Consider the following 25,713-nt stretch of genomic DNA (forward strand, 5'->3'; position numbering starts at 1 on the left):
AAAAAAAGACCAAGGAAAACACAACCATATATTTTAAAACCACAACCTCATAAACAATGAAGATCTGATAATAGTTGCTGAATATTTTTTGGTAGATTACATTTGCATGTAAGCACACTGTTACTTGCACCACCCTCAGATTTGTGCTTTAACAATTTACAGTATTTAAATACAAAGGTAAGAGATTTGATCTCAAACCTTAAGATGCAACGATAATGTGAGTTGTGACCTACTCTGTTTTGTACAAGCCAGTATCGGTGGTCAAATATGTGTATAAATATCTCTATCTATAAAATAATGATGCTGACTTGTTTGCCCTCTTGTTATCATTTGGAGAACAAGAAATCTGGCTGCGCAAACAAATGTGGACATGTAGTATTCATGCAGCACTGCACCACACAAAGACTCGGGCGCTTGTGAGTGGGATACAGAGCAGCAGAGAAAGTGGATGAGCTTTAAGCCTCTTATTTCCACATGAACTGGGGACAGACAGGCTTAGGAAACACTGGCTTTAAAGCATCAACTTACACCCTCAAGACCAGAAAACTTAGATCCGTGGCTCGCCACCTCAGGAGTCTGTTTTGCTCGTTAATGTGATCCTGCCTCCACAAAAGAGTAAAACAAGCTCATTTGCCTGTCACAGGATCAATGACTATTTCAGCAACCGGATGTGTCACGCAGCGTCAAGTCCACCCCCCCACGCCACCACCACCACCACGTCCACTCACCCTCCTCTGTATCTCCAGATCGGCCGCTTTGGTTTGGACGGGGGAAATCCTTAACTGAATTGCGTCATAAATACGTCAATAAACTCTCATTCACTGACGGTCAGGTACCACGATAGCCGCCATATTCGCATCCATGGCAGGGTAGCGGTGCTCTCGGCGAGCGTATGATCCAGTCGTCGGCATCAACCGTTCCCCGCACCGACCCCCCGATCCCATCCCGCTAGCGGTCCGCAGCCACACAGCTCGCGTCTGAACATCAAAGCCGAACGAGTCGGACTTCCACAGAGGGGGGAAGACATGCAACGTGGAGCGGGGGTCTAGGTGAAGTACGATGCCTTAGACTTTGGAGAGGAATCCTGGCACAAGATGGAGGTAAACAGCGTTAGTAGTGAGGTGAGTTGATGGACGCGTGTTTTGCATGTTGATTTGTTTGACGTTGTGTTTTTTGGTTTGTGCCGTTCCGTTAAGTTAGCTTTCCCTGCGAGGCTGGGCAGAGCTCAAATTCGCGTCACGACCTGCAGCGCACCGTGATGCATGCTAACATGCTAGCTAATGCTAACAGCTGGTTAGATGTTTATTTTTGTTGCATTAACCGGGGTTATTACTTTGATAGCCGCACGCCCGGACCTCCGCCGCCGCTCACAGCCCCGCGCAAAGGTCAAGCTCTTTATCCAATGACACACGGCCTTCTCTTAGTTTTTGTTGTTATTTACACTTCTCAAGTTTACCCCCACAGCTAGCTTAGCGCACGTAGCATTAGCATGTGGCTAGCTTGCTAGCTGACAGCTTGCAGGCTTGAAACTTGGAGGCAAGTTTTTATTCGATGTCCCCCGCCTAGTTAACAAAGACCCGGTAAATTGCTTTTATGTGTTCATAGTGAGGGAATTGAATATTTTGTAAACGCTGAATATGTTTAAAATGTAACATTTAGCTGGTTAAATTTGACGTCTACACCACTGAGGGCTTGCTTGTCAGCAGCACTTGAATTAAGGATGCTGTTAATAGCTTTAACTTCTGTTAGTAAGCCAATTTAAAGTGTTTAAAACAAAGACTGCACAGCAATAGAGCCTTAGCAAAGTGAAGTTAAGATTAAAATTACTGTAACGTGTTTTTTAGAGCAGTATAAGCCTCATAATATTTGTAGGTTATCATCTTTAGACCTTCAGTGAAACCATGGATTATTCTTAAAGATGTATTAAGATGTTGATGTCTTGTAATAACTGTGGAGAGACTGAGCCGATGAAGAAAAGTTTAAGGCAACCTGACATCCCAAACCTGTTCATCTCTGGGATTCTTTGCAGTCTTTCACACCTACAGTCCAAACTGTCTTGGCTGCTGCTTTGCTTTGGACTGTTTTAAAGTCAACAGAAAGTTAATGCAACATCCACTTCTGACCTAGTCCCTTGTTTGTTTGAACTAAACCCTCTTCCTGTTCCAGTTTCTCTTGCTTCATTCTTAAACTTTCTGCTAATCTGCCGAAGGACCCCGAGGGTTCATTTGGCTGCCGCAGAAATACGAAACGCCTAAAATATTGTTTCAAAAACTGTTTTATGTCTCGCGACAAAATAAACACATTAATCTGCCGTTTGCTGAGTCCCGCACCTTTAAAGGCTGCCAAGGTTACAGCAGCAATGAAGTAAACATCAGCTTAGCCTCCTAAACTGGGCTAGCGGTGACACTAATCCACAATTTATCAGTTTTTAACTTGGAAGGTGATATTTTATCAAAACCCTTGTAAAGCCAGCCCCGGCGACTGTGTCATGATATTATGTATGGCTGTCAGACATGTTCTGAAATGGCTGAAAAAGGCTCGCCTGCTTGTGCTGCGAGTGTAGGCTGCTCTCTCTGTTACAAGCCGTGATGAGCACCAGCAAAGGTGGGAGTGAAAATGTATGTGTGAATTATGACACAAGCACTGGCCTGGCTCTGGCCGGCCTGGACGTTGTGCTCCACAGATGCACCAGCGCTGTCATTTTGTAGGTTTATTCGGTGTCGCGTCTGACTTTCTGAGCGCACGTCTCCGCCGATTTTGACTGTTTACGTTGCTGCTGTTGTTCTGTAGCACAAAGATGCTGGAAAGTGGTTTGCTGGCCTCTGTTCTGAGGATGTACGTGAGTGTATGTTGGTGGCTCCACCCACTGAGTGGGCTTGTGTAGCGCTATGACTCATCCCCCCCCTCTTCAGAGGCTTGATGGAATTCAACACACACAAACACAGTGGACTGAATACATAATGCAGGCTTCAGCGCGGAACTGAAATATCCAGACCTGGATAATGTTATAGGGGCCAGTTTATTGTGTGATTTTATGCTCCGATATCGGACATTCCTCCTCTGACAGTGTCATCACAGTGTATGATTGTTATAACGCAGGCTCTTAAATGTAACTCTGAGGAAACCAAAGCATGTCATCTGTGGTCATTGCTAAAAAAGAAAAAAACTCTCACCACCATCATCAGCTAGAAGCTCTGAACGAACCAGGCCCTAGTTTATCCTTAAGAGGCAGAATGCTGACTGTAGGCCTAGCAAATATCAGCCTCTCGGAGCCAGTCAGACATGTTGTTTTTGCTCCGGCCGGGGATTAAGCTAGAATGCTAATAACAAGGGGCTTTATAGGGGCAGGATGAGAGCATGGACAGCTGGATGGCTTAAAGTATGGACTCCATACTGTTTGACAACAAATAGAGCTTCGCTCGGAGAAGCGAACGCGTGGTGTTATTACATGTGACTCATCGATTTCATCTGTTGAATCTTCCGTCATACATGTGGGCGTGCAGCAGCTGCAGCCATAGTCCTGCTCAGCTGAAGACAAGGATGATCAAGCTTTGTGAAAGTGTTTACTGTTGACGGGTCCCTTTTTGATGTCAATTTTGTTTGCTGGTTTGGCTGCAGGTCAATGGACATCAGATCATGGACGAGCCCATGGAGGAGGGAGACTCTTTCTCACACTGTGTAAGTAATGCAGAGCTTGGGAGTCGTGTGTGTGTGTGTGTGCGCGCACAAAGTGTGACATACCTGCAGTCTTGTGCGCCTGTCTCATACTGATCCTGTTTGTGTAGGATGACGGGACTTATAAGGAGATTCCTATCACCCACCATGTGAAAGAAGGCTGTGAGAAAGCTGACCCATCTCAGTTTGAACTGCTCAAAGTCCTCGGCCAGGGCTCTTTTGGCAAGGTAAGGAAACTCCACAGGCCAGTCAAATGTTTCCGTCAGTGCGGGCGCTCGTATTTACCTGAAGTCTCTCTCCCTCAGGTATTTCTTGTGAGGAAGATCGTGGGTCCAGATGCTGGTCAGTTATATGCAATGAAAGTTCTAAAAAAGGCATCTTTGAAAGGTAACGCGTCTCTTGGTCGGGATGTAGCACAGGACACAACTCCACCGTCCCGTGTGTCGCAGTATGCCTCACTCCCCTTCTCTGTTTTGTCTCTCCAGTCAGGGACAGAGTTCGCACTAAAATGGAAAGAGACATTTTAGTGGAAGTCAATCATCCCTTCATAGTGAAATTGCACTACGGTAAGATAAACACTCTTGTACGTGGATTATATGTGATCATGCGGATTGCATCACATTTAAGGGTAAATGTGAGACCAGCTGCTTCTGTTCATGTTCACATTTGTTAACGTTATTTATCACAGTATTTTAAATGTTAATGTGAGGCGTTGAGAACTGGTTCTAAAATTCAAGTATGCTTTTGATTCCTAAACAAAGTTCACGGGCAGCTGCTTGCGTTAGTTCCACTCTGTTTAATGTACAGTCCGGCTTGTTCTCACATACAGCTTGCCTCAGTTGTCTAGAAACGTACAGAGCATGTACGAAACCAGTTAAATACACAGAGTGCTGTGAACACGTCCTGTCTGTGCAGGCCAGTCGTGCTTGCTCAGTTTTTTTTTTTTTCTACTGTTAACATTTATCTGTGATAAGCAGCGTTTCTCTTAACTGCGCTGTGAAGAATACAGGAGGGCGCCATAGTAACAGTGCATGAAAAGGTACTGTTTATAACCAAATGCACAGCCTACAACAATAATGCTATCTAGATGCGTTATGGCTGACTAAAGTAACTTAACTACCCTGTAGCATGTAGCATGTGTAGTTTTTTTTGTAACTCTTAACTGCAGCGTGCAGGTTCTTCTCTCACATAGTAAAGCAAACTCATTTATCGACGTCACAAAAGCACCTTACGCCCAAGGTCACTTTCCTTCCATAGAGGGGAATTAAGCGGCTCGGCCGGTAAAGCATACGTGCAGATAGGCCGTGGGTGAGCAAACCTTGCAGCTATAGCAATTCATCTAATTATTGTTAGTTTACCTTGATAGCAGTGTGTCGTTGGGAGATGAAGTGCTCTGATATTGCTCAGATACTTACAGGAAATGTATTAATACTACAATCCAGGCTGACGGAGGCCTTTCTGTGTGGAGTTTGCATGTTCCGACTGTGTCTGGGTGGGTTCTCTCCGGGTACTCCGGCTTCCTCCCACCGTCCAAAGACATGCTGGTTAGGTTAACTGGTGATTCTAAACTGGCTGTTGGTGTGAATGGTTGTCTGTCTCTTTGTGTTAGCCTTGTGATAGACTGGAGACCTGTCCAGGGTGTACCCCGCCTCTTGCCCCTGGACAGGTCTACAATGTAAATATGATCAGGACAGCGCGCTTAAAGTATTACCAGTATGACAGCTCCATTTTACTGTAGTTGAGGTAGAGCAGATTTTAAACGTCATTATCATTATAGATACGTCTGCTGAATCTTTACTCCACTCATCGGTCAATAGTTTAGGTTGAGACAAATGCCGCCCACGGTCCAAAACGACACAGTCACAATGTTAAACTATGAAGTTATTATAGTGATTGAAAGGCAACAACCATTAAGAGGCGGAATCAGTCTTGTTCCAAGGAAATCCAAATGATGCCCGATGCCTTATTTATTACACAGACCTTTTACAGGACTGGACATTTGGATATTGAATCACATTTAGATTCGTTCTTAGATTAACGGCTTGTTTCCTTTCTTCCCCAGCCTTTCAGACAGAAGGGAAACTGTATTTAATACTGGACTTTCTCAGGGGAGGGGATGTATTCACTCGCTTATCCAAAGAGGTAAGCTGACATTCTGTTGCCTTTACATGTCGTTGTACCGTAAACTCACTCACTCACTCCTTTTCCCTGGTTTTTATTATCGTGTCCTTTTCTGAAAAGAAGGGTACAGCATGTCTGTTTCAGTTTAAGGTTTTAATTCTTTGTTATTTATGTAAACATGATTGTGTAAATCAGATCTACAGATGCCACAGTGTGCATTTATAAACCCCGAGGAATTGTTAAGGTGACATCTGCAAATGGAACAGGTGCAGATTAAATACGCAAGAGCCTTTTTTTTTATTATTATTTTATAAGAGCAGAAGTACTGCCAAGTCATTTGTCTCTCCTGTTTTTTTTTTTTTCCTGTGCGTATTATTGAAATTATGACTTGAATTCCTCATGGAAACACAACGCTTTTCTTGGAATCTTCATCACTTTTACATCATCAGTTGCTTGTCAGCCCAGATCAGCTCCTTTCAAATGCTTTCTGGGTACTCGAACAATGTGTGATTGTTCTCCAGATAGACCTTGTGTTGAAAGCATGTCTCAGAACCAAAGCGATAGCTGCCAGCAGTGTCAGATCAACAGCTTGCCGAGTCGCGTAACCTATTTGAAATGTTCATACTGTGACAATAACAACACTCTGTTTTCTCTGTTTGTGGTAACTGAAGTTGTTTATGTTTTTTTTGTTTTTTTTGTTTTACTGCTGCTGAATTTCTCCTTTCTTCAGAGTTCAGAGAGTAAATTTGTCCAGTTCTTATCAGGTTATGTTTACAGAGGAAGATGTGAAATTCTACCTTGCAGAGCTGGCCCTGGCCCTCGACCATCTGCACAACTTGGGCATAGTTTACAGAGATCTCAAGCCAGAGAAGTAAGAATCACAGACCTCCTCGCCCTTCACCTGTCACACACCAACACCACACTAGAATCGATTAGATAGATGTTTGTATGTATGACAAATGCATGTTTATCTCGTTCCTCCTACTGCTCTCTGTTTTTCTACCTGGCTGGCCTCAAGCAGGTGCCCCATCCCTTCTCATATGAGCTGGGTTCTGCTTAAGTTTTCTTCCAGTTAAAGGGAGATTTTCTTGCCTCCATTGCCTTCGTTCTTACTCTGGGGGTTTCGGGCTGGGTGTTGTAAAGCATCTTGAGACAATTTCTTTTGTTATTGAACTGAATATATCACAGTGCACCCAATACATAAAAGGATCAGCACAGATGCAGCTGTTCTGCTTTCATTATAAACATCTGTTCTCTCCAGCCAATGGTTTTTTGACTTGTATTTGACATAACATTATAACCACTGATTATCTCTTCATCACGGCACATGTTAGTGGGCGGGATATAATAGGCATTAAGTGAACAGTTTGTCCTCAAATGTGTTGGAAGCAGGAAAAATAGGCAAGCGTAACCATGACAAGGGCCAAATTGTGATGGCTAGACGACTGGGTCAGACTGGTTCCAAAACTGCAGCTCTTGTGGAGTGTTCCCGGTCTGCAGTGGTCCGTATCTGTCAAAAGTGCTCCAAGGAAGGAACAGTGGTGAACTGGCGACAGGGTCACGGGCAGCAAAGGCTCATTGATGCACGTGGGGACAAAGGTTGGCCTGTGTGGTCCGATCCAACAAACGGGCTACTGTAGAAGTTAACGCTGGTTCTGATAGAAAGGTGTCAGGATACGCAGTGCATCACAGTTTGTTGCGTATCGGGCTGTGTAGTCGCAGACCGGTTAGGGTACCCATGCTGACGCCAATAATGGGCACATGAGCATCAGAACTGGACCATGAATCACTATGAACTGGTGGCAAGCACGCAGCTCATGAAGTAGAGATTGAATTGAACTTTTCCATTTTGACCTAATGCGCCCAATGTGACTTTAATTGGAGTACTCTGATCTATCAATTGCTATGACTAACCGGCTACTGGAAACCTTCAGAACTCTTCAGAATAAATAAATGTCAAGTGATTCATGCAGAAAACAAAGCCATGGGATGACTTGGCTACTACTTACGTTGCGCTGCCTCACCTCTGTGAAAATCTGTTCTTGTCTTTCAGCATCTTACTTGATGAAGCTGGACACATAAAGTTAACAGGTATGTTAGTCGATTCTAATATAGTCCTACTCTCTGACCTTTATTTATCGATCAGATAGTCTAATCTAGTTAATTTAACTGTTTTATATTCAATTCAGTCTTCAGCAAAAATAGATTTTCCACACTCCTTTTTTCATTTCAATCCAGTTACTTTTCTTTTTCCCAGTGTGACCGTTTAGTCGTTTATGCATTGTCTTACGTTTTATTTTGAAATATCATTGCACAGACTTTGGCTTGAGTAAAGAGTCAGTAGATGCTGATAAGAAGGCTTATTCCTTCTGTGGTACGGTGGAGTATATGGCCCCTGAGGTGGTCAACAGGAGAGGACACACGCAGAGTGCGGACTGGTGGTCTCTGGGAGTACTTATGGTACATACACACGTTTTATTTTGATGAGCTGGCATGTCTTTTAATTTGTGACATTTCCGTGAACCGATAAACCTAATAATATCTGATTCTTTCTATTGTCTTTGCAGTTCGAGATGCTTACGGGCACATTACCGTTCCAAGGGAAAGACCGCAATGAAACCATGAACATGATTCTAAAGTGAGCTGTTATTCACGGTGTGATTAAGACACATGTTGATGTGTTGCACTTGCTGATATTCACCTGCTGCTCTATTCCCACAGAGCTAAGTTGGGAATGCCCCAGTTTCTGAGTTTGGAAGCCCAGAGTTTGCTGCGAATGCTGTTTAAACGTAACCCCGCTAACAGACTAGGTAAGAGGAAAATGTGTGGATCGTAACACTGCAAGAAGCCTGTTAACATTTTGGCAACCGTTTAAATAACGTGCTGAAAAACCACAGAGGGAAGAAAATGTGTGAACGTGTTGATCCTCTGAAAACAATGCAATCGAGCACGCCAGGTTAACTGAACCAAAGCGATCTGTGTCTTTAGGGGCCGGGCCCGATGGAGTGGAGGAGATCAAACGCCACGCGTTCTTTTCCACCATCGACTGGAATGTGAGCGCACGCACGTCTCCTTCTCATTTCTCACAGATCCACACTGACATGCACACACACACACACATACACGTAACTCCCCAGCTTCTGTTGAGGATTCACACCTAACAAACGTTTGGCTTGGTGACTACTGGCCATCAGTCTTGGCCATGGCAACTATGTTTGTGTGTGTGTGTGCGCGAATCTGGGCAGAGGTCCAGTTCTCACTGTGTGTGCACTAATAGCCCTGCGTGAGCGTTTAAGAGCCAGCAGGATGCTATTGGCCGGGCCGAGCTGTGGAGGGATTGGATGGGGTTAATCTGGGAGGGGTCGTGGCCTCTCGTGCACATATGTTCACACACTCGAAACAGCCTGCAGTAGGGTTTGATTCCTAACGCGTGTGTGTGTTTTCTGCCTTCGTGCACATGCATTCTTATTTTTTTTTTCCAGAAACTGTTCCGGAGAGAGCTCCAACCCCCATTCAAGCCTGCAGCAGGTAAACCAGATGACACGTTCTGCTTCGACCCAGAGTTCACCGCTAAAACGCCTAAAGGTACACCTACACACACACACACACACACACACACATGCTCTTGAGCTTGCAAGAGCTAGCCACTCCTGCAGCCATGGAAACTGTGACTAAGCTTCAACTCCAACATTTGCAGCGTGTTTGTATGTGCGGTCGGTTAATATTTTGAATTATCTTCGTATGTTTAGACTCCCCAGGTATCCCGCCCAGCGCTAACGCCCACCAGCTCTTCAAAGGCTTCAGTTTTGTTGCTCCAGCCCCTATGGATGAGAACAAGAGCTCCCCGATGCTCAGCATACTCCCTATAGTTCAGGTGAACATACATGATATCTACTTTGCCTTCTCTCACTTCACACATGTTCATTTACAATACTCAATTACTATATATAGTAAATAGGAGTCACAGCACGCCACAGTTGTTTGCTTTTTAGTTTTTCAATGAACGATTACACATAAAATACATTTCTCCGTCTCCAGTGAAGCTTTTTTTTGTCACAGATTTATGAGATGTGTGTAAAGCTCCACGATGAATGCAGCAATCTCGTTCAATAGCCAGTACAATCACTGCTGAAAAGTAGTTAACACATCTGTGAATGTGACAGAACAATTATCACAACGTTGTAATTGTAAAAGTGGTTTTGGCGCTTTTCTCGTGATGCTGAAACCGTTCCTTTCTACAGTCCACCGGCTGCCAGTGCTGCGTGTGTCAGTGTGAAGAATTGTTAGATTTGTTTAGTTTTTTTTTTTTTTTTTTTATCCAAGTTGAACATATTCACAATAATCATTGCACCCCTTGAAGTAAATTTCTCTTCAGTGAAGGGTTATTGCAATCAGAGTAGTATTGTGTGATGCCAAGAGTCAAGGACCAATACCTTAAATTATCCTGTAAAGGTTTTTTGTGTTGTAGAACAACCCTGAAAAAAAAAAAAAAACAACCGCACACACAAGTTGCTTTCACACCTGCAGCTCTTAATTTGACAGCATGTTGCGGTTATGCAATGTTAAACGCGGAGCCAAATACAAAAATGACAGTTCCAGCGTCACCGCTCATGTTCCACGACGCTTCGTGGAGCTCGAAAACACCAGGGGGTTTTATTCCAGAAAGCGTCTTTAACCACCAACTCTTAACCCTGAACTCTCGAGACGGGAAACTGGTCACAGTCCAGCCTTAGTTAAGCGTACAGGATGTGTGGGCATGTAAATGTCATGATCAATGGAGCTGTGATTCACCATGGCAACGGGTAAATACAGAGCAAAGCCTCCCATCTGAATCTAGTGGTGCTAGGAACATGAATTTGTACCGGTGGGAGTGGGCGGCACAGTGGTGTGGTGGTTAGCACTGATGCCTCACAGCAAGAAGGTTCTGGGTTCAAATCCAACGGCCTTTCTGTGTGGAGTTTGCATGTTCTCCCTGTGTCTGCGTGGGTTCTCTCCGGGTACTCCGGCTTCCTCCCACCGTCCAAAGACATGCTCCTTAGGTTAATTGGTGATTCTAATTTGGCCGTAGGTGCATGTGAGTGTGAATGGTCGTGTCTCTCAGTGTTAGCCCTGCGACAGACTGGCGACCTGTCCAGGGTGTATCCTGCCTCTCGCCCAAGGCGCCTCCAGAAGACGAGCAGTTACAGAAAATGAATGAAGAACAGGAGTCAAAAGTATTTATTCGCTGAAGTCCACTCATTCCTCCTTCCTTAATGACACACAACTGCAGCCCTGCTTCAAACCTACAGTGTATTTCATGTGGTTTTCTGTTTATTTATTCAGATAAAAGCTTGATGAGGACAAAATGCAGCAACTGGAAAAGAAAATAAGGTTGAAATGGTTAAGATATTTACTTACGGGCCTGTGATTGTAAAATCATGGTCCTTATAAGGATTATGGTAACGTTGCAGTGGAAAGAAGTATCTTGGTTCTGTATCTTGGAGTCTGTTTTACATTTAGAAGCTCAGCCGCATTTTAAAAACAAAATTCCTACATATTCAACGACCTTGATTTCAACATAAAACCCTCGCGGACACATCGAGACTGAATGCAGTCCGTTTCCAAAAACTCACTTCAGCTCGTTTCAGCTGCACCACAGTCAGTCTTCAGAAATATTCTCAGCATATCCCCCCGGCATGATGCGCTAACTATGACAGGAATGTTCCATATGTGTGACCAAACGACGGTTGGTCGCACATATGGGACATATGTGTGTCTTAAGCGTCCGAAGCTTAGGACAGATCTGATTCATTTAAACGGTTGATTATGTAAATGTTTCACTGCACATGGAACAAACTGACAGCTGGCATGCACATGGTCAGTGTTAATAAAGAGGGACATACTGAGCTGAGCAAGAATGTCCAGATATGGTCGTCTCTGTCCTTACATTTAAGAGCGATTGGTCATAAGAAGAATACATTTTAATTATAGTTCTTTGGTGGGCGACCAAGATCTAACTAAAGACTAAAGAGTCCCATTTCTGGAATACGCTCTACGACGCTTTGATGCACGGGTCACTTTGTCGAATCGGACCAACTGTGAACTGAGGTGGAACTGCTGGTGTTAAAAATGATCCTTCGCCATGGTTTGTGAAGGACAAGGCATGACAGATGCTTTGCCGGGACGAGTTTATTCTTTTAATGTCACAGAATGTAATATGACAGTTAATGAGTCCTGTCCTTTCCAGATGCACGGGGGCTCGGCCAAGTTCTCCGATCTGTACGAGCTGCAGGAGGACATAGGGGTCGGCTCGTACTCTATTTGTAAACGCTGTGTACACCGAGTCTCTGCCATGGACTATGCTGTGAAGGTAACCAGTTCAGTTTGTGATCGTAATCGTGACTTCCGCACCTCCAAGTTAAGTCAAGTCAGCAGTTTCTGTTTTAAATATCTGTGTCGCATGCAGTTGCACCACTTAATCGACCCAGTAAAAACACCATGTTTTTTTTTTTTTGTTTTTTTTTAATTCCTGGAGTCTGAATAAGATGAAATCACACAGATGTAGTGTGAATGCACAGTTGGTGCATCTAGAATGTGAATTCATAGAATTTAAAAGAGTTTCCAAACCTTGTTATGAGTAAAAAGACTGAAAATGGAGTGATCCTTTTATACCAGCAGAGGGCAGCGCAGCTTCAGAGTTTGCAGAAACACTTTGGTGTTTCAAAATAGTTAAGATTATTGCTCTTATTCATTTTTATCGATCAGTCAAAATAGTACAAATTGCTGTTTTCTTTTCCATGATACTCAGATTATAGACAAAAGTAAGAGGGACCCCTCTGAAGAGATTGAAATCCTGATGCGATATGGACAGCACCCCAACATCATCACCCTGAAAGACGTCAGTAGCATTTATGTGCAAGCTTTCCAAGACGGTTGAGTTTTTGGGTGTAAATGCTGACAGGTTGTGTGTGTGTGTGTGTGTGGGTGTGTGTGTGTGTGTGTGTGTGTGTGTGTGTGTGTGTGTGTGTGTGCATTTGCCAGGTGTATGATGAAGGCAGGTATGTATACGTGGTGACAGAGCTGATGAAGGGAGGGGAGCTGCTGGATAAAATCCTCAGGCAGAAGTTTTTCTCCGAGAGAGAGGCCAGTGCTGTGCTCTACACCATCACCAAGACTGTTGACTACCTCCATTGCCAAGGGGTGAGAAAACACTTCTGCACACAAACTTGTGCACAGTCGAATTCAGACATCGTCTTTAATATTTTCTCCTCCTCCTCCTCCTTCTCTCCAGGTGGTACACCGAGATCTGAAGCCCAGCAACATCCTGTACATGGATGACTCGGGGAATCCCGACTCCATCAGGATCTGTGACTTTGGATTCGCCAAGCAGCTTCGGGGAGGCAATGGCCTGCTCCTCACGCCCTGTTACACTGCCAACTTTGTGGCACCAGAGGTGAGAGAGAGAGGAGACTGATGCAAGCAAAGAAAAGCTTTAGTAGAGGAAATGTAAGATGTCATACTCAGAAGAAAGGGTTTAGAAATATGCAAAGTCTGGTAACACTCCATCAGGGTTTCATTATGGATGTGTTTCAACCATTGATTATAAATATGGACAATACGTCTTGCTGCTTTGTTGCATTGGCCAAGCTGACGCTATTTTCACATGGCTCCGGGCAGTGCCATCTTGCGAATTTTTTATTTCCTCCACCAGTTACAAGGAAATGTTGGATTATACACTGTACTTGTTTTTAAAACTGAAGAGTCCCACTTCACATTTCTGACGTGTATTTTAGTGTTTTAGTTTGGTGCAAGTCCCATCCACTAACATGGATGAGGTGGAGCTTATGACCTATACTGCAGACAGTCACCAGCTCTACTTGCTTTGGCTTCACTTTGGACGAGCTGTTCGGTTTCCATCTTTATACAGTCTATGGTTTCAACAAATATAGAGAAAAACAACACCTATCCAATCCATGCAATTGGACAGTCCTACAATCGGAGCCATTTGGTTGTAAACAAATTCAACTCCGCAGCGCTCCGCTGATGTGTATAACTACATTGCTGCATGAAGTTTGACCAAAAGATTTAATTGGTCCAGCAGATCTTCACTGGAGAGACTTCAGACGAACTTTTCACCACAAAAAAAAATAGCGGCTGAGGGAGGTTGGTCTGGCTTCCAGGCAGCCAATGGTTAGATGAACATCTGTAATGTGCATTGTTAGTATGAGTCCCTAATGGTTTCTTTGTTTCTTTGTGCATGTCTAGGTACTAATGCGACAAGGTTATGATGCAGCCTGTGATATATGGAGCCTTGGAGTTCTACTGTACACCATGTTGGCAGGGTAAGACTGTGCTTATGGTGGTGGGGGGATGATTAAAGTAAACTGAATGAATAAACTGAAACATTTGTAAACCATTTGTGTGCGTTGCCAAAAAAGGGCTGATTTCAAACATTCCTGTACAGTAGCGCATTTGTCATTACTTTTGCTTGTAATACTTGTAATAAATACGTCAAAGTTAAACTCTACTTTTAACATGGCTATGGTTATTTTCCTAACCTCTGCTTTCTATCACTCTTGTCAGGTACACACCTTTTGCTAATGGGCCAAACGACACACCAGAGGAGATCCTTCTCCGGATAGGATCAGGAAAGTTCTCCTTGACAGGTGGCAACTGGGATACTGTATCAGACACCTCAAAGGTACACTGACACTCTGAATTCTTTTCAGAGGCTCGGTCTTCCTTTAACGTAGCTGTAATTTCTTTATTTGATCTAAACATTGGATTTGCATGTTTTATTCTGTGAATTTTTGCAGATATATTGATCAAGTATGACTCAGAGCAGTAATGTGAAGCTGCACATAGATGACTGTGATGTCCTGCTTTTCTAATTTAGATGTTTGTAGCACATCATGACCTCTTCTATCGATGAAAAAGAAAAATGTTCACTATCGCGTTTTACGCAAGAAATCAACTTTTATTGTGTTATGAATTCATAGAGGCTTTCCTCTCTATATCCCAGGACCTTCTGTCCCATATGCTTCATGTGGACCCTCACCAGCGATACACAGCAGAGCAGGTTCTAAAGCATTCCTGGATCACATGCAGAGATACGCTACCACACTTCCAGCTCACACGCCATGATGCACCGCACCTCGTCAAGGTGAGTATACGCCAATCTGCAATACTCGGCAAGCAATTCCTCGAATTGCTATTTGAGTCTTTCTCCAGAAGTGAGTCAGTCCCCATAGACCTCGGAGCTTCAAAACAGGAATTCTACTTTATGTACAGTTAATTGTATATACACAAATTTCCCCACTGTGAAGTAAATTAAATGGTCGTCTTATCGTATATACTTAACAACCAAGGACATAAATATACTGGATAATTATACCACAGATGAATGGTTAGGAGCACCTCAAATGGAACTCATCACCTTGTATCTTGCTTTGTGTTGTAGTGAGATCACTGTTGCTAGGTGATGGACAACAGTCCTAAAAGTGTCTTACTCACTGTTTAAAAATAGCAAATCTGTTAAGGATAAGAAAATATTACATGGAGGCAAAAAAAAAAAGACATAACTATGATCATTATGGTCTTATATTAAAGGTGCTCCTTTCCCATCACTTCGTAGCTGACAGTTGGTCTCTAGTGGACGTTCCGAGCTCTGGTTGCCTAGGTAACCCTCTCGTATATCTCCCATTGCGAATATTTCAAAGTGAAACAAGCAGAGCATACGTACGGTGATATTGCCTGTGAATGGAGGCGGCCAGCTCTCGTTGCTGTCACCGTTCTCTGTTTGAAAAGAAAACACCGTCAACAATGCTGCTCCGTCTGGGTTTTACCCGATGCTCCGAGACTTCTGTCAGTGTTGGTGGAATTTAGTGGGTTAGAAACAACATTGTGGATGTTGTGGTTTCTTTGCTGTAAACGTCTAGGGAATGCTGTGTTTGCTTCCCGTGCCGATCAAGTGTATCAATCACTCCCATTACTTGTCGCTTTAAGGGTGTCGCCTGTTTAATTTGGTAGCTGCCCACTTTGCATGACCAAAGTTGTTGTTGTTGTCTATCATCCCTACAACCCACTGATTTTCATTTATAGCCCTGGTTTCTCTTCCTGTGTTTATTCCCTTTTTAAATGTCAGAGATCTGCAGCTGCATACAGGGACTTTCTCAAATTTGTGATTAAATTTATTTTTTTCACTCATGGTAGAGAGATGCCAGTCATCATGCACATGAATACATTTCTGCCGTCTGATCTAACCTAAGTTTAGGATCACAGTCAACTGGGAACGTCACTCGTGGCTTATAGGCGGTTTGGGCTTCTGTGTCAATTTGACGCCGTAGCTACAGCGACAGCGCAGAGCGTATGCAGACCCCAACGCCATAGCTGACGCGCACCTCCCAAGAAACGTGCCGCGCCAACGCAGACCGCAAGAGCTGTGATTGATCCACTTGGTAGTAGCGTGTTTCTGCTTTAGTATTTCTGGCTGTTTCTCCATCGCTGCTATTTTCAAATGAATTGCTTTGGATCAGTGAAGATAGAACACATCGAGGAAAGGTTTGGCGAAACGAACATTTGTTGGACTCGTCTTCAGCGAGATTTCGGCGAAAGTTTCTGTCTTTTGAAAGCGAAGCAGGAAGTGGAAACAAAAATTAACCCGGCTGGCATAAAAAGACACGACACCAACTAGCGTTCGGGTAGTGTTTTTACAGAGCGAGCCAGACTGATGGGCGCACAGGTATAAATGGCTCCCACCGGCGTCGGCTACGTACGTAGGTTACTGCATCTATGTCTCGCAGTACATTAAACCAAATTAACAGTCTCAGCAAATGTACACAAAAAAAACATTCCTTCATAGTTTCACACATACTGTGATGCCATCATAGATCAGTGCATGTTATACCTACAAAAAGAAGAGCCTAGAGTTTTAAAAAATCTGGCCTCATTGTTGGAAAAGATCTTCACCCATGCCACAAGTAGATTTTTCGTGAGGTTAACAACTGGTTCAACCTCAGCTCCACACTCATTGTTAATACGCGTTGCACTCCAAGGATAGTGTCACCTGTTATGGGATCGACTTCTTTCTTCTGCCGTCCTGTCGCCTCCTAGACCTTAACCTTAACTGGAGTCTTTCGTGTTGAAGATTTAAAAAAACACTTTATTCTGCTCAGGAGAAGGCAAATTTGTTTCTTACAAATCAGCCCACATCTTCTGTGTAGACACTTTTATTAGCTGTACCAGAACAGGAGCCTTCTAAAGGGTTAAAGATACCCCAAATCTCTATAAGGGTCGGGGGAGGGGTGGGTGGGGGGGGGGTTTAAATGCAGTGTTCACCACCGACAGTCAAGCAAAGCGCTGTTGATATTATTAAAAGATTCTCCGCGTCCTTAACATCCTACCACCAGGCTGCACAATTAATGTCAGGTATGATGGGATGGTTCAATTGATTCATGCTGGCTACGTTTAAATCCTACCTCGCCATTAGCATAAATGTGACCATGCATTGTTTTTACACCCATTAGAGTTCTCATCTCTGCTCTTACTCATGAATCCCGCTGCTGCCAGAGCTCTTCTCCTCTCTTGAACTTGCGATTCAAAGTATGACAAATGGTTTATATGTAAATGCGTACTTGTCTCACTTGAGCAGCTTTTTGCCCTTCTCCGACCTCCTGAACAATTAACCACCTTTTCCGGCGGGATGCAGTTTACACCAGTCAACTACAGACACACACTTGGGCCAAGTAGAATGTACTGCTACATAATTAGATGGCTTGTTTTGCACATTTTAAGGCACTTTTAGATGGTGACAGTAGAGAGCTGACAGGAAATACGAGAGTTTAAAGAGGATCGGAGGGATGTAACAGAGAACGTTGCGTATACTGATTGTTATATATGTGTTTCTAGTTTTTTTTTTTCTTGCCGTTTTATCGCTTGTGATTTTTATTTCCTGCTCCGTGAGTTATAGCGACTCTTTCCTGTGTTAAGTTTTAATACCGCTCTCATTTTCCAAGTTGTTTTTTATTTTTAAAAAGATGCATGACGTGTTTCTGATTCACATCAGTGGGTGGTTTGGGCACAAACAAATGTTGTGTAATTCAGCGTTGAATGAAGGTAACTCTGGGTGAGAAACTTTCATTTTCAGCTCAGTCTGATAAACACGTTAAAAATACTCTGTTAACTAACTCCATTAAGTGACAAATCATTTGAGACACTTTTCAAGCACAAATGAAATATATTTGATGGGTTGCTAGCTTTTAAAGCTTTTTAGATGACAGCATAGTAAATTTCTTTTGGTTTTGTGTTATTTTGTTTGATGAACAACACAAAGCCAAGACATTTGAATGTGTCTTGGGAACAGGGTTGACAGGTTTGGGAAATCGTGATTTGGTATTTTTCATTCGTAATAAAACTAACTAATTGCAGCCATACCTGTTTAATGGAAGGTACTTGCCTACTGTCACATTATAGTTTATACATGTCAAAATTAGCCTCATACAGTCATGACTGAAAGCTAAACTTGGACTCGGGTAGTAGCACAAAGTTGACCCATGTCACTCTTAAAGGTGTAGTTCAGGTTCCTTGAGGTGGGGCTAACGGCACCAAACCAGGCCACCAAACTCTCCTAACAAAAACAGTCATTTTACAGGACTTGTTTGTCTAGATGACACCAAGTTCAGATCCAAACGAACGTTTTAAAACACCAAAGTCACGTGAACAGACTTATGGAGGTAACACGCCATTTGACTTTCATTATAAGGCCGTGTTTCAACCATTTAGAGCCGTTTTGTTGTAAGCGCTCAGATGACGTGTGCGACCACATCGCTGTTGCTCTTCTCTCCGTCACCACATAAAACCCGACCGACGTGTTTGATTGGCCCGGCAGATCTTTGCCAGAGCGCAATCGACCGATTAAATCCAACTGAGCTGCTCCAGACTTTACCGCAACTTTTTCGGCCACAATTATTTTGTGGGTGAGTAAAGTTGGGCTGACTTCCAGGCTAGATCTGCTGACCAACAACTGTGAAACAGCAAGGTAAAGCTGTAATAAGATTAGATGTGATTTACACTTAGATTTTCTTGGGTGGGCCTTGTGCTACGTCTCCAGCTGGAGGCTAGCCAGTACATCACACAGTCCCACTTCACAGAAACCAAACTATCTTTGTAAAACACAAAATATAAGCTACTGCTTCCAGGTGCACCGACAATCTGGCACTGTTACTTGTAACTACAGGATTTTAAAAGCTAAAGCGTCCATTCTTTTGTTTCCAGGGAGCAATGGCTGCCACCTATTCAGCACTGAGCCAGAAGACAAGTCAGCCGGTGTTGGAGCCCGTGGCGGCATCCAGTCTGGCCCAGAGACGCAGCATGAAGAAACTCACCTCAACAGACATGTAGACACACATCGCTCGCCCTCCAGTTTTGACCTCACTCTGTCAGACTCTCATACGCAAAAACAGACCCAAGTGTTGGCCAGTCAGAACTACTGTCTCCCTTTGTTTTTCTTTTTGTTTTTTGTTTTTTTATTTTAATCTATTTATTTGACACACCCAACATCTGCACTCACACCTGCGTGCATATAAACACACACAAACACACTTAACGCTGGACGAGGTTGCATTGCAAAGAAGTCAGCCGAAGAGGGGAAACTCACATATCTGTTACTGCTGGGGAGACAGACTTGTATTTATTTCCACAGCTTTCATATGCACTTGCCCTCCTCGCCTTTCATTCTTTCTTCCTCATGTGGGGAAGAAACGCACCAGCTGATGTTCTCCTTCACTGTGATTGGCTGATTCAAAGCTGCTTTGGTAAACTGTGCCCCCCCTCCCCACTGCTCTTCATCTTGGCTCGGCCTCCTCTTCCCCCCCTCAGTTCTCTCGTTCCGTTTGCTTTCGCTCTCTTTAACTTCTTTTCTTCAAAGTGAAGTAATGATTTATGTGTGAGAGTGCTGGCAAGATGATATTGACCGAGGCACATTGTAAGACCGATTCTTCTCCGAGGCTCAGAAAAAAATAAAATAAAAATAAAATAGAAATACGATTCTGCTTGTGGCGAATTAGAAAGTCCCTCAGGATCAAAATCATTTACCAGCACTTTTGGTAACATAAATGCATGTTTGGACCCGATCTGTATTCCTCTTCCCTTAAAACTCACCGTCTGACTCCTGTTACTTTGTGAAGCTAATCATGTATCAAAAGAGGTTGAATAAGCTGCAGATGGACTAAAGATAGCGTCTAGTTTGAAGGTGAAACAATGTGGTAACAATAACAGAAACTCTCGTTTGCAAAAAAAATATATATATAAATATATATGTGTATGTATGTATGTACTGAAGATGATGAAGATGAAGAGCATGTGGGGGAGCTGTAGGGATTTCTCTGGGGGGGATGGGACGCACCCCGTCGAACCAGAGAGGCTGAATTAAAAGAAAAAAAAAATATTTCCATGGATATCTCTTCAAAAAGACATTGTGGAAATTGTATGATATTGTATTTATTTCATTTGATTTTTAAGATTCTATTTTTCTTTCAGGTTCTGTATATATTGACATTAAAGATCATTATTGACATGCATTCACTGTGGCCTGGGCCGGTTTGTCTCCGTCATCAATGGAACGACACTGGATTTCCGTTTATTATTGGCTTGTCATTGCATTTGCTTTGTTCTTAAACTTATTAATAACCATTGAAATCTTTTTGACGTGCTAGTTGTCACTAACAGATGAGATAAAGGCAGTCAGTTACATACTTGTGCAGATAATGCTGCATGACATCAGCAACAATAACGTATTTGTCATACAAGACGAAGGCTGTTGCACCAAAATCCCTCCAGTGTATTGATGTCTTTTTTTGTGAATGCACACCATAGACTGTATAAATGCATATATAAATACTTTATATTGTCTATGATGCATACTGAGAGATTTTCCTCCTGCAACGCAGAGGAATGTAATGTAACAAATGACATTGTTTTACAGTGTATCACAGTGTTTTGAGGAACTATACTTAGACTTATGTATTATTTAACTTCTGATTTAACTTGTAATTAACTTTTCAGTGTTGTGAATATTACATTGTTTTTGTTTTGTTTTCTTCTTGAACCTCGAGGTCCAAAGAGGTAGGTATCAGAAACTGAAAAAGACTGTAGCAAATTAAAGCAGCAGACCATGGCGATGTCAAGGCTATGTATTTCCAACCAACAGGTAGCCCATGGAGCAATATTTGTAAAACGAGACGGAGCCGAAACAAGTTAGATGGACGAACAGAGGACACGTCTGAGGATCTGGATTCGTGACCGTGCCCCTCATCAGTGTAAGACCAGCTTTTACTCTCCTTTTAGCTCAGTGTTGGGTCTCCACCAGCAACCCTGGGGACGAACCGCTACGCTGTGTTCACCAGCTAACTTTACTGTTTGTTCACCAACGTCCCAGCAACAATGGGTTTATGTCTTCTACTGAATATCAATGTCAAAGTGAAATGGTGCAGCAAGTGAGCAAAACGACATTCAACTAAAATGGGGTAAGCTGCTTGGTAGAGGTGGTCACTCCAACTTTTAAAAAATCCACATAGTTGGATGTAAAATTAACCATCAGGGCAGCTTTAAACCCACTCTGATGGCCACATGCATTAAGGATGAGTACATTTAGGTGAACCAGCCCTTTAAAAGGAGTTCCACATCCCAAGCAGCTTCACATCCCTTTGTTTCCTCCTCCTCCTTCAGTAAACATGAATATTATGCGAGAGGTCTTAGCCACCACTAGGTGGTATTACTGTCCAGTGCATGATCAGTTACGTGGCTGCTGAACACACAGCGTCCCACGTTGGGGTCTGTGTCTTACCCTTATGTAAATGATCAGTCTCGCCTGCTTCCATTTTGTCTGTCCAACGCTACCCCTCCTCCCCTCCTCCCTCTTCCTCTACTCCCCTGAGAGCATGAACCTCCCCACCACCCCCCTAACCAGTGGTGTGTTAAAGAGAAATGTGTGTGTTTGTGTGTGTTTCAGAGCTGTCATGACCAGACAGCAGAGGATGGAGATCTAGGCAGGAACGCAGATGGATGGAGGTACGAGGACTTCTCCCATCAATGCGCACACACCACACAGACACACACTCTGGCCTAGAGACCAGCTGTTGTCCTTTTTTTTTTTTTTATTTTCCCCCCCCCCCTCCTCCTTTGACTGTCTGAGCTGACTCTATGCACTCCTCTTCCTCTCTCCCCCCGCCTCTCTTTCACTCTCTCTCTCTCTCTCTCCTGGATTAGATGCATTTTGCAGTCAGCCTGGGAGCTGAGAGGTAAACAGTGGGGCTAATTGCTTTGACATACTGCTCTTTGTTTTGGCCTCCTGGTGCTAATCAACCACTCGGCTAATAAGTCCGCCTGGCAAGGAGAGCGCCGCCGTGTTTAGTGTTTAGGGCTGGGAGGAGGAGGAAGAAGAAGAGCGGGGGTCGTGCGGCCTGCTCCGCTGACTCCCCGCTCCATAACAAAGTGTTGCAGTCGCATTTGCGGGCCCCGCGTTCGCCCGTCATCCCACAGAGTTCCCACAGTGCTGCTGTGGCTGGGTAGCGCCCCGCTCAGGTGTGAATCTATTTATCCTCATTAACAAGCGTCTCCCCAAAGTCAGCCAATTAACACGCTGCTCCTAATGAAGCCATTAGCTGTCAGATGAGGTAGAGGCACTGCTTGTCATCGGTCCACTGTGTGTACGTGTGTGTGCATCCACTCTTGCTGCTAATAAAAGCAAGAGAATTAATGGAGTGAGCGTGTGTGATAATGAGTTAATGTGGAACAAGCAGGACGAGCAGTGATCAGCCCTCTGTCTCAAATGAAGATATCAGACACAGTGATTTACTCACTCTGTGCCATAAACAGGCCTTTCTTCTCTCACATATACCCCTCGTTCGTTCATGTGTGTGTGTGTGTGTTTGACAGACGTGCTGGCAGGGTAAGTGGGATGACGAAAGCGCCTCTCTCATAACATGCTACTTTAGAGTTAGAAATAAGACCTCTTAATTGCGGCCACGCAGCCGTGTGTGACCACCTAACGTCACATCACAAATGCGCGGCCTCAGAATAACAAACTGTGCGTGTCACTCCGTGTTCACGCGCTCCCCTAATGGAGCTATCACAGTTCAAAGCGGCAACACAGCTTTTAATTGTGACTGCGAAAGCAACGCCGCAGCCTCGGCAGAGAGGAGCAGCAAGGCGACAGAGGCAGCTGCTCCACTGACACAGTTTATACAGGTCGTCCCTTGCAGCTGACTCGGTGCATAAGAACCGGTGATTCCAGGTTTCATCTAAAGAAACCTCACACAATCCTTCTCTTGCCAGCAGCAATGAAGAGCTACACTTCACTTTTCTTTTCATGGTCATCCTTGTAGACTTTCATACCGCTGCCTAGAAGTTCTCTGTGTCTTACACCCCCACCCCCACCCCCACCACCCCACCCCTGGCTTAAAAGCTGCCCGGCCCTGTCAGGGGATGCCAGAGCCGAGGAGGTGAAATTGATTTTTAGGTTACACGATTAATCCTGTTGCAGATTCGTCCGTCTTCTTTCTTCTTCTTCGACACCTCCTTCCCCCCACCCGTCCACCTTTCTTTCTTGACTTCCCCCCACCTGCACTTCCTCTAATGCATTATCAATACCAAAAAGAGGTCTCTTGGCCCCCCCTCCCGGCGATCGGTTAGCAAGTTTGGACACATTCACTGTGGAGTTGTGCCTGCAGAAGTGAGAGGGGAGTAACTGGGTCTGAAAATGGCAAGTGGAGCGCTGTGTAAATCCCCCACACCGCTGCAACAAGTGTGAAAAGCTTTGCCAAAAAATGTGTTTATAGGATTCTGAACATGCAATTTGTGGAGGGGGAAAAAAGACCAGAAATCTGTCACTCCAAAGCTAATTTAAAAAACTGAAACTCATCACTTATTCTCTGGGGCTGAAGGAGTCACTTAACGCTCTGAATTCAGCACATAGGCACATAGTGTTTACGGGAGAGCTGATTTATCTGCCCCCATTCATCCAGCTTCACCTGAGGCCTGTGTGTCTGAGCCTCGTGATGGTGGTGGTGGCATTATATACTTACTCATACATGATATAACATTGGATTTTCCTTTTCTTTTTTTAAACCATAATTTAACTGTGATGATAAATACCAACTCACAACTTGGTTTTTTTATTGCTTTTACAAGCTGTTTTCAAAAATCACTACATTTATTTTGAAAGGAAATACCAACCTTAATTTGGATAAATGATTAGTTTAAGTCACTTCAATTTTTTCATATTTTTTAGTCATTTATACATGTTTTTTTGTGGATTTTTTTTTTTTTTTTAAATACATTTAAAGACTCAAAAGTGTATTTTCAAGTTCGGTAGGAGATTATTTTTTGCTTTCTCGTGCAGAATACTGGAAATTTTAGGCCAGTTAAAAGTTATATTTGGTTGAATTAGTCTCACGTGGTCAACGTGCTGCAGGCAACTTAATAACAAGTAGATATTGCTCAGTTTTAAAGTGCTGCAAACAAGCTGGGATCGGTTCTTCATCATAGGGATAACACAACAAAACCCCCCTAAAGGCCAACAAACCAAAGAGTGGTCTGACAGAAGAAGGTGTGAAAACAAATTCATGGCCTACAGTTGTTGTTTTGCTTTACACTAATGTTAGTAGAAATAGGTTTTAAGTCAAGGAAGAAACTGACTTGGTGTCGAGAAGTCACACACCCGTGCATCAGACCAGCAGCATATTCATTATTTCCATCCTCTCGTGTGACGTTTTCGATTCTTTCTCTGTTCTCAGTAAATAGACTTCTGCCCCGTTCCTTCCTCCCGTCTAATTAAAAAGAAATGTGATGCTGAACGTCCTTTCTTTGACCTCCTACCTCACTTGATTTAAAGCAAACCGCGTATCAGCACCTTAAAGACTCTCGGAAATGTTAGACTTACTGCTCTTTAATCCTAATTCACTTTAGTGACCTTCAGGTGTTTTGTTTAAAACAAAAATAAAAAAATAACACTATTAAAAGCTTTGGAAAAACATTTATTTAGAAGAATTTGGTGACCATTGTTTTTTACACTTTTGCCGACTTTAACTTTGAGCCAAAGTCTTTGAAACAGGACACAGAATGAATTCAAAGAGAGCAGAGGGTTTGAGATGAGATGTGATTGTGGAGAAGGTGTGACTCAGGCGGTTCCATTCTACCCCACCACCACCTCCTCCCCGCCAGTAAACAACTCCACTCGTCCTCCAAACTGCTACCACACTTCTGCTTCTGTCCTGTCTGATCATCAGCCCTCGCTTGCTCGCTCGCTCCCTTGCTCGCTCAGCGTCTGATTCAGAGTTTTCTGCTGCAGTGCAAAACCACCCAAGTCATCCAAACCTGAAGCATTTTTTTGGGGGGGAAATAAATAATTACCTGAAGTTCCTCATTTAAACCCTGTGAAGTGTGCTTTCATCTCGCACCTGTTCTGTTTCTCTCTGTCCTTTCCACGTTTTTCCCCCAAGTCAATCATTTTTCCGCTGGTGAGTTATTTACGTCGAGGTATCAGTTACTCTTTAAAGACGTACTTGGACGGTGCGCTGGTGAAGTTTTTGTAACACGCCGGAGCTGAAGGTGGAAGAGGCTCAAGGATACTGCAGTGCTGCCTGCTTGGACCTTGGCTTGCTTTGCTTGTTTGCTCGGCTTCTGGCTCCTCTCCCTTTCAGGGTCATTTTTTTTTCTCCCCCCACCCTCCTGCAGAAATCGGGGATTATTTTGAACTAAAATAGATGGATGGAATCAATCAGCCATGGTTTTACTTTTCTTCTACATAACCGCCCCCTTTCACCTCCACCCTCACACCCTTCTCTTTCTCTCTCTCTCTCTCTTTCTGACTCTCTCCCTCCCTCCCTCTCTGTCTCCCCCACCCCCCTCTCAGGGCTGCAGACTGAGGAGATGCATAAATTC

General features: G+C 43.7%; 1 protein-coding gene across 2 annotated transcripts; it reads left to right on the forward strand.

The window, feature by feature from the left end:
* The first annotated feature begins 776 nt into the window (after positions 1-776).
* On the forward strand, positions 777-20,612 carry LOC311492203 (ribosomal protein S6 kinase alpha-6). Of its 2 annotated transcripts, XM_084550413.1 has the most exons (22): positions 777-1,121; positions 3,619-3,678; positions 3,786-3,902; positions 3,981-4,062; positions 4,161-4,241; positions 5,738-5,817; positions 6,561-6,667; positions 7,850-7,887; positions 8,114-8,256; positions 8,364-8,434; positions 8,518-8,606; positions 8,785-8,849; positions 9,279-9,381; positions 9,546-9,670; positions 12,023-12,145; positions 12,584-12,673; positions 12,817-12,975; positions 13,067-13,228; positions 14,041-14,117; positions 14,359-14,476; positions 14,798-14,938; positions 19,048-20,612. In XM_084550413.1, the coding sequence occupies exons 1-22, from the start codon at positions 1,095-1,097 to the stop codon at positions 19,171-19,173; spliced, it is 2,184 nt and encodes a 727-aa protein (XP_084406539.1). In that variant the 5' UTR covers positions 777-1,094; the 3' UTR covers positions 19,174-20,612. The 2 variants fall into 2 exon arrangements, with proteins under 2 accessions (XP_084406539.1, XP_084406540.1); XM_084550414.1 differs by lacking the exons at positions 777-1,121; positions 3,619-3,678; positions 3,786-3,902; positions 3,981-4,062 and having other exon boundaries at positions 4,159-4,241; positions 6,551-6,667.
* Positions 20,613-25,713: the final 5,101 nt, after the last annotated feature.

This window comes from Chelon labrosus, assembly GCF_963514085.1.
Source record: "Chelon labrosus genome assembly, chromosome: 8".
NCBI lineage: Eukaryota > Metazoa > Chordata > Actinopteri > Mugiliformes > Mugilidae > Chelon > Chelon labrosus.